Source organism: Dipodomys spectabilis, unplaced genomic scaffold, assembly GCF_019054845.1.
Source record: "Dipodomys spectabilis isolate Male_0828 unplaced genomic scaffold, ASM1905484v1 ptg000147l, whole genome shotgun sequence".
NCBI lineage: Eukaryota > Metazoa > Chordata > Mammalia > Rodentia > Heteromyidae > Dipodomys > Dipodomys spectabilis.
The window spans coordinates 8,559,166-8,573,648 of NW_024870824.1; the positions used below are offsets into that span (position 1 = coordinate 8,559,166).

General features: G+C 37.5%; 1 protein-coding gene across 2 annotated transcripts in view; it reads right to left on the reverse strand.

Moving 5' to 3' along the window:
• Diaph1 (diaphanous related formin 1) overlaps nucleotides 1–14,483 on the reverse strand; it is a 102,539-nt gene that overhangs the window by 37,252 nt on the left and 50,804 nt on the right. For both annotated transcript variants that reach the window (XM_042691939.1, XM_042691938.1), the window contains one exon: nucleotides 14,246–14,254. In XM_042691939.1, the coding sequence (XP_042547873.1) occupies nucleotides 14,246–14,254 (9 nt within the window). The remainder of the gene's footprint in view (nucleotides 1–14,245; nucleotides 14,255–14,483) is intronic.

Here is a 14,483-nt window from a genome sequence, read left to right on the forward strand (position 1 = left end):
ACTCCCCACACAAAACAAACACACCACCAACCAAGTGGCAAGGTCCAGGTTTCTTAGCTGCTGCAACTGTGACCTCTTCAACAGCTTCTAAGTACGTCACTAGTAGGAACTATAGTTTCCAAACTAAACATGGAGCCAATCTTGTCTCCAAGGACCAAACTTTACAAGTGCTCTGACAGTCTCGCCAAGAAGTTAGAGCCTGTAACTTCCCTTCTATAATCTGTACTCTGTCTTAGAGCAAGGGAGTAGGATGTGGCCACTGAAGGACAGAGCCACAACTCGTTTCAGAAGGCAAAAAAGAGCACTAAGCAAGAGGTTTCATCTCAACAGTCCCAGAAATCTCAAAAAATGGCATGAAGAGGGGGGATGTAGTTATAAAACTATGAAAGCCACCCCATACTAACACAACATTATTGTGTTATCTTTGTAAAACAGTCCATGAAATGTTGTAAACTTATTAGGTCTAATCAGGAAGACTGATACTTTTTTTTTTTTTAAAGTATTTTGTAAGAAAACTGATATGCAAACATCCCAAGAATGCAGCTATTACACAGGAGATAAACACACTACCCCAAAGCTCAAAATCTCTTTTACTCCTAGGAAGGATGTGGTCTATTTTTATGACAATGTTCTCTGTTAAGAGCAGAGGCAATCTGCAAACTATTCTTTTCCCCTAATACTGGGGATTGAACTCAGGCCTCATACTTGCTAGGCAGGTGCTCTATCAATTGAGTCACACCTCTAGCATGAAAATTTTTCTTAAGACTTTAGGCAACAGACTACCATATTAGGAGAAAAAGAGTCTGGCTCTTTTTTGAGCATTGTTCTTTCACATCACCTTCTGTGGGGTAAATCAAGCTAAGAGACTATGCTGTATACCTTCTCAGTTTTGACCTGAACCTCTCTCTTTCCTTAAGATCTTTATCAAATATCTTGCAAGATAATTAAGATAAATTAATTAAAAGAGCAGTGCAAGCTGTAAAAGAACCTACTGATGTACCACTAACTACTATGTGACATCTTTCTTTGGCTCTGATTCAAATTAACTAAAAATTACAAGATAATTTTAACAATAGATACCTGAAAGAATTAAAAATATGTGCATATGATAATGGTAATGGGGTAATTTTAAAGTGCTTTTCTGACACACAATCTGAACTACTTACAGTTTATAGGATCAATGAGGATAAACTAGATGGCAAGAAGGTTGTTGATGCAGGTGTGTGAAGTAAGACTGGTTGATAAACTTTTAAATAGGACAATGGAAAAATAGATATTTATATGATTCTCTATATACAGATGTGTGCATACATATTATGTATGTATGTGTGTATGTGTGTATGTATGTATATATGTACTTTGGTTTTAACATTAAAAAAATAACATTTCAGAAGAATCAAGAATTCTGATTTTTTTTCCCAGACAGATGAATGAAAAGGGTGCGTTTTTTCCTTCTTTGAGAGGGAGGTATTTTTTCTTTGTTGATCCTATAATTGAGAATACCACTCTAAGTATCTCTGTAGCATAATCACCTAATTGAGGTTTAGAGTCTAGATGAGACAGGACAGATCCTGCCTCTGTCCCCAAAGCCAGCATCTTATCATTGTTAGCAGCATCAGGAGGCAAACATCACTTTGCTCTCTGCTCAGCTAGCAGGGACTTGCAGCATCGATTGCTCAGGATGCAGATAGGCAGCCTGAAGCAAGGTATTCCCTTGTGAGCCACTGCTGAGTAAAACAGTCCGTAGCTTTGCCTCAGCCTCTTTCCCTCCCTCCCCCAATCGGACTCCACCTTTACCCAATTCTTTTTTTTTTCCCTCCTGCGTCACAAACACAAAATGGAGTTAGCTAGGAGCAAAACAATCTGTCTAAAATGGCTGAATGCAGCAGGGAGTGCCAGGCAATAAAGCAAAGAGAAAGGGCACCCCCTGCTGTCCAACACAGGGACCATATTTTTTTCAATCTTCCCTATTTTTAATGTCAAAACAATCCTAGAGGTCAGATAATTGTCATGATCCTGGATACCTATATCTAACTCTAAATTTTAAGAAGCATAAATTGAGGCACAAAAAGAGAACAGCAATTTTCAGTCTCTAAAGACAAGAGTCAAAGCAAAAAATCAGCATCCCTTACCCCAGCTATTGCTTGGATATGGTTAGTAACAGTTCCTCAGAGTTCACAGAAGGGAAAAGAGGTTCCCTCCCCTGCCCCACACCTCATTGCTATAGTCATCACTTCCCCAGGAATTCCTGTTTCAGGATTCTCTCAATGAAGACCACAAACAGGAATTGGAGGAGTGGGGAATTTCCTAACATCCTGGAAACAGAGTTCCTAAGAATTACAGGTAAGTATGAGTAAGTGGGCTGGAGAAAAGGACTTTAGGAACGGACTAGCTCTAAAGCCAGTTATATCTGCAGAGCTAGAAATTCAGGCTAAGCTATAAAGCAACTCCACCCAATTCTAATTATTACTCACTCAGGACCAAAACATTACTTGTTCTGCCCAAGATAATTTACTTGCTTTTACTCTACAGAGAACATTGTCCATAATCTTAATGCTTCAGCTCCAATGAGTTTGCCAATTCCTAAAGACTAAAAAGAATGCTCAGTGAAGCAGAGAAAAGTGGAAATATCTATAGATCTGAATCACGAATGGTAACCCTTAAGTAAATATGCAGTTTCTCCAACATTCCTAAAGGGAGGTGATAAGAATCATATATCAGATAAGCACAGAAACACCACAGGAAGTTAAAAAAACAAAAGCCAGTTGGGGCTATCATACTCAGCAGGGACATAAATCAGTGGTGAAGAGCCTACCATAAACATGAGACATTGTGTCCCTAGCATCACACACATACCATCATCATCATCATTTTTAAAAATCAGGTGGATTTTGGTAGCATTATTGTTTCCTCTGAGGAAAATCAATCTTTTTGGAAGAAACCTGATTTCCTACATACATTTAAAAATTAGAATACTTATTAATAACATTCTAAGTAACAAACTTTCTATGAGAGTTAAGACTGTTAGCATTATTCCCACCTCTGATCCTTAGCTCTACCCAGACCTAAGCTCCTCTCTGCCCTAGAGTTCCTGCCATATAGCTGGCCACTCCCTCTCTCCCCCCAGACCTACCTGCTCTCTTTCCTGGCTATTACCCCAAAGCTACCTACCAATATAGGGGCAGATGCCATATTGCTCCCTCTCCCAGGGGAGATATGGCCCCTCTAATAAAACTTATAATAATCTTTTTCTTGTACCTGCCTGCCTCTGAGTGGTGTCCTGAGATGTTCGTGATGAATCCTAACAAAGACAGCTATGGAATTGTAAGCTTTCTGTGAACTCTGATTTTGGGAAGAAGAAAGACCAGAAGAGTCTTGTCATGGGTTAATAAGAGAACTGTCTATGTAGAGGATTTCTACTTTATATTCCTCAGAGATGTAATCTACATGAGGGGGAAAAAATCCCACACTTTAAAGTGTATACAACTAAAGAGGAAAACAGCAGGCCCACCTAAGAGTGGTTATCTTTGCCCAAAGGTCACCAGATTCCTATCACTGACTTCTAGGCCACAGAACTGAATCATCCTGGATGCTCTGGTGATAAGGAAGGATAAGGTAAGCGGTCAGAAATAAATACACCTGAAAGACACAAACAAAGCAAGACAGAACCATAAAGCTAGAAGAACCAGTTACTGAGAGTTGGGAAGAAGTATGTATGGAAAGGGGAGCAAAAAAGCCAGGCTCAAAGTTTTCACAAAACGTTTGGTCATTCAGACAATATAATTTCTGAATTTTTTCACAGCCACTTTCCCAGCACACCCAGGATGTTGACTCAGTTAGGGAGTGCTAAAAAGAGATCTGCTCCTGAGATGTGAGTAGGCAGGGACAGGAAAGACAGACACTGCCCCAAGCATGGAACTGGGTGTATCAGCAAAAGGATGGGACAGAGGGTATGAAAAAAGGTATTGGGGGGTGAGGGGAGAAGGACTAGAAATAAACTCATTTTCCTTTCTAAAAGATAATTTTTACTACGGGAAAAACCAAATATCCAAAAGCCAACTGTTTTTTCACCAGCTCCTACCTGCTTCTAAATCCAAGCATCACATCATCTGTGATTATGTTAGCATGTATCCCTAAAAGATAATGGCTTTAAAAAAAGACAAAAAACGCTGTAATCCTATTATTATATCAATTTTCAGTCTTCTTAAATTCCACGTTTGTTTTACACAGCTTGAGTCAGGATCTAAATAAGGTCCCTATGTGGTGCTAGCTGACATATTTTTAAAATTATTTTTAATCTACACGCTGCCCTTAACCTCATTTTGTTTCCTTGAAATGTATTCTGAAGAAATCAGGACACTGTGGACTGGTGAAAGCTAGGGACACTGACACCGTGGCATTCCCTGGAGCAGGCATCTCAGGTTTCTCTTTCACCAAGTGCTGCATTCTGAGCCCCAGATCTCAGTTGTGGTATATTTACTTGTTGTAAGATCTTAATAAGCAACGGGCACATTAATATTGTACTTCATATTTCTTGGTTATGAAACTAAGCTAATACTGCAAGGCATTACAGAAATGTTTTCAGAATTAGAAATAGGTGATGAGCCTCGTCATAATAGCTGACATTAAACAGGCAGGCATGAATAAAACAGGAGGAAGGCAATACCTTCATTATTTGTAGGAGTTTCTGAGCAATTTTTATTTCTATTATCTCACCCATACCCACTAAGTACTGAGTAAACTGCAGATTTCTAAACCATCCACTCTAACAAAGGATTCTAGAAATACCCTCCATTTCATTCAGGGTTAGGGAAAGGAAGTAACAGGGTAAGAGCAAAACAAAGAGAACAGATGGAATAAACACCCAGCCCCCAGTCTAAGTCCGCAGAGGCAGCTGCTGGTTTTCGTCATACTGCTGTTTTTTTCCCTTCTTTGTTCCAGAGATGGAAGCCAGGAAAGGGTGGAGGAGGAGGAGGGGAGGGGAGGGAAGCAAAGGGTGGGGACAGGGGTGGGATGAGCATCACAGTTACTGAAAGTCACCTGATCTTCTCCTCCAATCCCTAGACTCTGACCTCACAACCTGGAACTTGAGCCAAAACAGCTCAACTGCGCACACTCCGTGGCTGAAAAGAAAATGGCAAGCAGAATAGAAAAATGACATTGCTTTTGAGAGAATTTTCAGTTTTTCTTGCAAAAAAGAATGCAAAGATACACATAGCACTAATCACTGATTTTTATAATAGAGTTGGAATTACTGTAGGATCAAGAGAGAATAATAATTGTAACCAATCTTGCAGAAATTATGTTAACAATGTCCTCTTACTTAACTGGAGTTTCCTTGAACAGAGTTTAGAGGAAAAAAAATTATATTGGAATCTGATTTTTCAAAGAGAAACTAGCTCTTAAAGCAGTTGAGAATTATTACAGAAGAAAAGGATGCTGAAAACTGGGAGAAAGTAAGGGAAGGGATAATAGTACCCAAAAGAAAAGTACTCTTTAGTTGACTTGCATAACTATTCCCTTTATACTAACAACAACAAAAGAGCAAATAACAGCTCTTGTTTATGTAGGTATTAGTACTTTGTACTGTGGTTGATAATATTACAGTCACATATTTCTACATACCCCTTTTCTTCAAGCATTCTGGATATTGCTAATTTTTCTTTCAAACCCTTTTATTTCTGTTATAAAAGTAATATGGGGGGCTGGGAAGGTGGCTCGGTGGTAGAGTGCTTGCCTTGCATGCATCACCCTGAGTTCAAAACAAACAAACAAAAAAAACACAGAGAAAACAAAGCAAAAAAAAAAGTAATATAAGCATGTTTCCCATCAAACATCAAATAGTAAGCGTTCTTCTCTGTCATTCCACTGGCTATTGGCAAGAATTCTAAAGTAAAGAATTATTACAGAATTAATTCTAAAGCAAATTTGTCTCCAGAACAAAAATGAGACAGAAACAAGAAAAAGGCCACATGCCTTCATGGAGAAATGTCCCTATGTTAGTGATAACAAAGTTCTGGTCCTACCCAAATATTCTGTCCAAGTGATGGAGAAGTTAGATATAGAGGTCTCTTAGAAATTTTCAACTCTCTCTTCACACCATTATAACTATAAGGCTCTAGTGTGAGCTGCTTTACATTTACAGAGCCGGAAGCATGGGCAATTAACTCTTTAGTCCATGATTACATAAGAGAGTTGCCAAGAGAACCAAAGGATATATATGCAAGCTAAGATGTAGCTGGAGCAAATGGGATAATGTGGCTACTATTTCAAAAAAGAACAGATCTCATTACTCTATTTTTGTCATAGTCTCATGTTTATTATAAAAAGGAATGCATTTTTAAAAGACTTTGAATTTAAGATTTTTTAAAATGAGGAAGATCTTTTTTTTTGAGGGGGGTGGGGGATTCAGTCATCGGACTTGAATTCTGGGCCTGGGCACTGTAGCACTCTACCACTTGAGCCACAACACCACTTCCAAGGAAGATCTTTACATGAACAATCTTCTGGATATAGAAGCAACATAGAACAATATAGGTAATCCTACTTTGGTAAATGCAAGAAGGATTAGAATCTATTATTAGTATTTGCTTATGAAAGCCCTGAAGGGTAATAAAGAAACTAATAAAAATGGTTACCTCTAGAGGATGGAGAAAATGGGATGGATGGATAGGAATTAGTAACTAGTTATGTTGCCTATACAGAAAAAGATTATATAGAAGCAAAAATAAAACTGTGGTAGAGATACCCTAATACTTGTTACTGTGAGACTTGACCACTATTAGATGCAAAAATTCCCAAAATATGTAAGACTGATTAAGGAATCCTCAATAAAGCATTCCCCTTGAGGCAGCAGCTCTGGGCTCTAGTCAGTAGCAAAGAACCCTGAAGCAATATTTTATTCACCCTGTACCTCCATTTTGCTAACACTTCCCGAAGAACCCATCTGTCCTCCTAAACATATCTCCTAGATCTTCATGACAACAGAATAAGGAAACATGAATAAGGGTTGTATCTGCAAGCCATACCTCACTCCATCCTGATCTCAATCTCTTCCAGTTTCTATAGCTCCCTGTTTGTTCTACAGACTGTCAAGTACAATGCTCTCTACCTGTTATCTATCCTTGTAGCCTAGTCAGTCTATAAAAATAAAAGTTCCCAATTACTTCATTAACTCCAGAAAACTTTGTCAGAACATTCTTCTAAGATGTTATTGAGATTGACTTGAAAGAGGATAAGAAGAAAATATTATAAAAACAAGTGCCTCTGAAATAATGCTTCCAAAACAGCAGTAAGTAGGAAATGTCAAATCATTTCCCAATTAATTTCATATGATTTCTGTAAGGACAAGAACAACACATACATTTACTCAGATAGAGGAATGGAAATGTTATTATGAAAACAGAGAGTACCTTATAGACTACAGCAGACAGCAGAAATGGAAGAAGAAATAAATACTGAAGCAATGGACAAGTCATTACTATTTCTAATAATTATTTATTAGAAATATATTCTTCTATGGTCATTCCCATTTGTATGCTCCAGAGGTGGAGAGGAATCTACTCCTTTAACATCAATCTCAGGTAATCCTTGTGCATACTAAAGCCTAGCAATTACTATTACAAATGGACATGTAAATGCAAGAAATGATTGTATCAAAATGACAGAACTTTATGATAAGCCTCTCGTAGGTGATCTAAGTGTTAATAATGAGACTTAACAGGACATTTTGTAGGAAATCAAATTTGGAATTTTCAGTTTGCATCTATATGCAACAGTTTAATGCAGTTACATATCAAAGTTTAGATGGCTAGAAATAGGCTCTAAAATATAGCATTACCTTGAGATGAGAAATTAATAAATCACAATGTGTACCCAGTAGAATAGATTCTGCTATGTGTTTGAAATAGCTCTTTAATAGAAATGTGACAGAGACAAGATTATGAATGTGTTATATAATGGGATTATATCACGAACTAGGCAAGTTGTTAAAAATCTAATCTCTTTAAACTCTAAAAAGCTGATTTCATGAAACTATCAGACTAAAAAGAAAAATATTCTCCAGTCTTAAGGCCTCCAAAAGCATATTAATACTGTTCCTTTAAAATAATTTAGCTGAAAAACTCCCCAGGAGAACAAAAGCCTAATTGCAGAAAGACAAGGTTTCTGACAAAAGGCAAGGCATATATAGCTTCCTGCTGTAATTACTGCTGATCAGTCCTCCAAATAAATTTTCTGACCAGCAGAGGGCAGTATTCTAAGCATTTGCATCTCAAAGCAACGGAGCTTGCCACTCTCTAACGTGACTGCATCACAACTGAACGTGACTGCATCACTACCAAGCGTAACAATGACACATCAAAAACAGAAGAGATCCATGTGCCACCTGGTGGCAGAAAAGGAGAAAAGCACAATTCTACAGACAAATAATAGATATATCAAGTTTAGAAGAAATTAAACTTTAATTTCTTTATCTGATAACACTCTTCTTAAATCTCCGCCAGTAAATCATCTGGGGAAAAGTCTGACAGCCTTCAAGCACAGGTTTTAAAGTTATGCCCTACTTTAGTTCTACATCCCCCCCAAAAACTAGTTGTAAGAAAACAGCAGTTTCTGATGTCTGACCCTGGTGCAGTCACAGGATAATTAAATTCATACCAAAAAAACAAAGTAACAAAAGAATCTAGAAAGTTTTCAAAAGTTTGGGCTAACTACAGATAATACCAACATCACGGAGGGCAAAAGCACTATAAGTTCAGAATTGAAAACTATCTTCTTCATCTTATCTCATTTTATAGCTGAGGAAAGAATATATGAAGGAAAGCTTATTACTAGTGGATTAAGGTATTATTTTACCCTATTACATATCAGGATAATTTTTGGTAAGAAAATATAAATTGGTATAATCCTATACACAGTGATTTAGATCCAGAAATTTTACTTTTAATGAATTACTGTGCAAAAACTAAGTGTGCAAAGATAAATATAATAGGATGTTTCCTGTATCATTGCTTATAATACAAAAAATGGAAATGTAAAGTTTTCAATGGTGGTTACATATTAATCATATGAAAACTAACTATCCATTAGAAATAATTACACAAAAGAAAAAATGAGGTGGACTTATATGTAATTTCACAAAAGATGCTAAACCATGTGACAGTAAATGCAGAGCGTTAAGTATATAACATGTGACAGATCCCTTGCTCCTTAATTCTCAAATAAGGTTCTGTTTGGAAGATTCCTATATTTTCTCACATGAACTACACCTGAACCTGAAAAGTATATGCACATACAAGGTTTGGTTAACTATGCTCACTGTAGTGGAGAGAAGGAGATCCGAAAACTTTATATTTTTAGTGTATTAGATACATTTGTTAAAGATATCACATTAATCCAGAAATACTTTTAGGCAGGACCATAGTAATAGGAAAAAAGATTGAGAAAGTAAGAAAAAGAAACAGTCTTGCAAAGTTCCTATTCTGATTGCTTCAATTTTCTCAGTGAAGTACATAGAAAACAATCTCAACTGAGAATGAGGGAGATGTTGGGCCTTTGAGGAGAGAAAAGACAATCATTTAGAAGAGTAAGAAATTTAAATGATTAGGACTAGAAATGTTTGAAATATGACAGCCTGGCAATATCAAGGGCCAAGCAACATGTGAAGGAAGAACTAGTGAAGTAGAGTGAGTTATTTGTAGTCCTGAAAGCCAAATGAACAAAGTATATCAAAGAGGGTCAGTGTGTGGTTTTCTCGAGTATGTTTGGAGTTGCATAGCTACAAATGCAGGGTAGACAGAGAGCTGGAATTAGCCAGAATATGAATTTGCCAAGTAAACATGATGAAACAAGAAAGAAGTAATGGAAGAAAAATACCAAGGGCAAAGTCATGAAGGTTAAAAACAGATCACAAGTACCAATGCTGAAGGAAAACTGATGAGGTCAGAACAAGAGATAAAAGGAGAACTAGACAGACACAAAGCCAAGACAATCATGGGGGGGTGAAAACTAAAATTATGAAACAGCTGCGATTATTCATAATGATTACAGAGAACCAGTGAGATAGGACAGAGTGAGCACAAGATCAAGAGAAGAATTCAAGGAGTTGTGAGGCCAGAGTATCAGCAGAATCATTACTCTTTTATATAATACAGTGTAAATTCTTTCTTGCATGTAACATAAATCCTTTTTAATTGCTAAAAATTAAATTAAAAATAGCATTGCAGTGGCTAGGAACCAGGAACTCAATTTACTGAAAAGAGCAACTTGCAGTGTTGGTCAACAGCCCAAACAAAAGAACTGAATGATATAAACTAATGTCCCGAGATTGGGTTTCTATTAGAGCATGGAACTTGAATGATGCAGGAGATTTTGTTAGTAATGGACCATGAATTCCAGAGAGCACAGAGCTGAGGTGGGATGGGAGGAGACAGAACCTATTTATAGAGACTGAAACATGGGAATGGAAAGTGAACTATACAAGTCTGAGCCTTCCTAAGAAGTGACATAAAAGGCATTAATATTGGATTCAGTGGATTCATGGCAGAAGATATCATGGTTAGAGTAAAGAAGGGTATGTGAAGGGATAATTATATTTATTTTTATATCACTGGTGATAGGGAGATAAGGGCCCAGAGGTCACATGGTACTTACTCTATGAACAGGAATCCTTATAGCTCCAGTTGACAGGGTAAGATTTATGGTTTTAGATCACAAGAGACTATTATCTTAAGATCACAAGAGACTATTATCTTCAACTTCCCAAGTGCTTTATTCTAATAGTCTCATCTTACTCAAGCTCCAATACAAATTAGTAATTTATCTTTTAGACAAAAAGTGCTGTGTAGTACCATTGGTCCTAATCCCCTACAATTGAGAGAAAAAAAGCAAATAGAACAGATGTCTTTCTGACAAGACACTCACTTGACCAAGGAGAGGCAGGTTTAGCTCTTATAATAAATTCTTGTTCCTGGAAAGCTATAAAAATTCACTAACACTAATAACGAGCCAATGGAGTGAGTGCCCCCTAGTGGACAGAAGAAAATCTTAGGAAAAAAGAAAAACACCCTCATATTTTTCCAGGAAAGACAGGATTGCCCCCTAATATAGGCAACTTTTGAAGCCTAAAGATGAAAACCAGAAAAGTTATACAAGTGCAACAGACAAGTTAACCTACCCTTTGTTGACAACAAATAAGCAACAAAAACCCTCATTATCCCTAAATTCTGAGACATGAGTACAGTATAAACCTTAAGGTATGCACTCACAGTTAAATCCTAACTTCTTTTTAACCAACCTCTCAATTCTTGACCAAGATCTTACTTGCTAGCCAGGTTTTTGTTGTCCCGAGGCTTCAACTCAGGGCCTCAGCACTATCCCTGAGCTTTTCTGATCAAGGTCAGAACTCTACCACTTGAGCCCCATCTTCACTTCCGGCTTTTTGATGATTAACCAGAGATTAAAATCTCATGGGCTTTCCTGCCCAGGCTGTCACAGAACTGTGATCCTCAGATCTCAGCCTCCTGAGTAGCTAGGATTACAGGCAGGAGCCATGGGCACCCAGCTCAGAGTTCTTTCTAAATTATTGCCACTAAACATTTGGAGAACAGTTCTGTTGTTCAGAATTCCTATAATGCACTCTAGACTCTACCCTATTGTGCATTTCACATCTATTAAGAAGTTCTTCCCCAAAATAGTTTTGTAAAGAATACAACTAAAAAGAAAAGTCACTTCAGACCATCAATCATAACTCAAACTCTCCATTTTATGGTTCAAAAGATGGTAGTTTTAAGCTATGATAAAAAGACTGCTTACTGATCACTGAGAAGGAGGGGGAAAGGGGAAATGGGAGGGAGCAAAGAAAGGGAAGGGTACCAGTCATAAATCTGAATTTAATATCTTCCCTGGCAAGGGATAAATTAATTCCTGACTTGTAAGAAGTAAAGAGTTCAGAAACAAGAAATCAAATCCTTAAGTTCCTACCTCTTAATAAGGAGGCACACTTGAGGATTGAAGCTAGGCCCTCACACAGACTAACCAAGTATTCCACCATTGAGACATCCTTGCCCTTTAAAGTTTTTATTTTGATACAGGGTCTTATTAAGTTGTTCAGGCTGACCTGAAACTTGTCATCCTCCTGTTTCAGCCTGTCCAGAAGCTGGGATCACAGGTGTACACCACTGTGCTGGGCAGAGGCACACATATTCTTGAGCTTTATTAGAACAGTGGGTTAAGTCACCTTTGACTACACAAGGCGGAAGTGTACAATGAGGTGTTTTCTCTCCTGCCCACTCTTAGAGAAGTTGTATGTGTCCAGTTTTTAGTTATCAACAAGATAACAAGATACAGGAGATATAGGCATGTGTTTAGCAAGCAAGTGGGAAGTACTGCAGTATGATGAAAACCTAGTGTTCAAAAAAACTTCCTCATCTACAATGGCAACTACTATACTGAAATCACCTCAGTAAAGCTTCTACTGTACTAGATAAATATGACATTTCTACAACTAGAGTAATTTTGCTAGAAATAAATATATCATAATCAGAACATACTTCTTCTATAACCCTAAATAGCCAGTATCTAATCTACTTTCCCTAATTTAATGTTGCTATCCTTTTTGTACCCACAAGAGTCAATGCCAATTAAAGAATGTTTGTTCCTAAATGAATGAAGCAGTTGCTGAAGTATGCCTGCAGAATTACCTGGATCTAACCTGTGAGAAGCTCATAGGGAAAGTACAAACACTTTTGGGAAGCAGAGGGTTAGAGCAAAAAGTTCCCTCAGAGTCTGGAGCTTGAACTCTGGCTGTGGCACTTACTATATAGTCTTGAAAGTTATTTAACCCATGTCTCCATTTCTTCATCTGGAAGATAGAATATTCATAGGGCAGCAATGAGTATTTATCATGTAATTGTATCATCATTAAAACTATGAATGGAAGCCAGGTGCCAGTAGCTCACACCTTGAATCCTAGCTACAAAGGAGACTGAGACCTAAGAATGAAGGTTTGAAGCCAGCCTAGACAAATCTGAGAGACTCTTATCTACAATTAACCAGTACAAAGCCAGAAGAAGTGGCATGGGTCAATGGGCAGAACCCCAATTGTGAGCAACAAAACAAAACCAAACCCAGTAAGAGTACAAGGCCCAAAGTTCAAGCCCCAATAACAAAACACACATATACACAGTATACCAACACACACACAAAACTACAAATGAGAGATCTGACAACACCTGTGTTAGTATTTAAAAAGGAATTAGGGGCTGAGAGTGTATTTCAGTGTGAAGGAAGTAATTTGCACAAGACCCTAAGTTTGATCTTCAGAGCCAAACCAAACACTAAATTGACTCATTATTCATTTTGGTATAGAAGGAATACTTTGAAATGGATTAAGATAAAAGTCTTTTTCTGAAATACTTGTACTAGTGATGTTTAAAGCACTGGGGACAAAGTAACCCTTTTTCATACCAAAGAGAAATATTGTGCCTTTACTTCTTAAGCTTTGAGAATTGCTTTCCCAATTAAAAAGAAAAAAAAAAATCTAAGCTTCTAAAAATGAAGGTAAAAAAGAAAAACAAGAATTTATACAAAAATTATGGACTGGAGTTAAAAAAACAACAAAAACAACACAGCAGGGTGTCGGCAGATCCTGCTTGTAATCACAGCTACACAGGAGGCAGTGATCCGAAGCTAGACTGGGTGAAGCTAGATTGGGCAGAAAAGTCTGTGAGACTCTTATCTCTAATAATCTACTCAGAAAACACTGGAAGTGGTGCTGTGGTTCAAGTGGTAGAACCCTAGCTTTACACAAAAAAGAAACTAAAGGACAGCACACAAGGCTCTGAGTTCAAGCCCCAGGACAGGCCAAAAAAAAAAAAAAAGAACAAAACCTAGGTTTGGCTATTTAGCCTGAAGAACGTAATCTATCCATTCTATGTGTTCTGCTGAGTGGAGACAACATTCTTCTATACCTGTCTCATAAGATTTCACTGACATAATGGCATTACTATTTCAGTTACCACTTACCTTCCAAAGGAAAAACAAGTACATAGTAGCTTCAACTTTAAATAACTTCCTTTCTTGTCAGTTAATACCACAGTTATCAGCCTTTCTGGACTCTTAAAAAAAAATCTAGCAAGAGAAACCAGCTCTCAATCTCTGGCCTCTGCTTCTAAAGAGAAATCTCTGTTTCATTTGTTTTCAAATATTCAAGAGATTCAACTAAAAGGTTCTTCCATATGCTTACCTTTGGAAGCTGCAGGAGCAAAGGGCCAGGAGATGGAAAGCATATATTGGAAAGAAAAGAAAAGAATCACACACAGTTAGTTGCTCAGCCACTCAACCTATTAAAGACTATTACTCATTAAGTACTCTAGGCTGGAGATGGCAGTGACAGAATTCATACAAGAGGATTTTCAAAATGCATCCAAGATGGGTGGTGGTGGCTCATACCTATAATCCTAGCTACTCAGGAGGCTGAAATC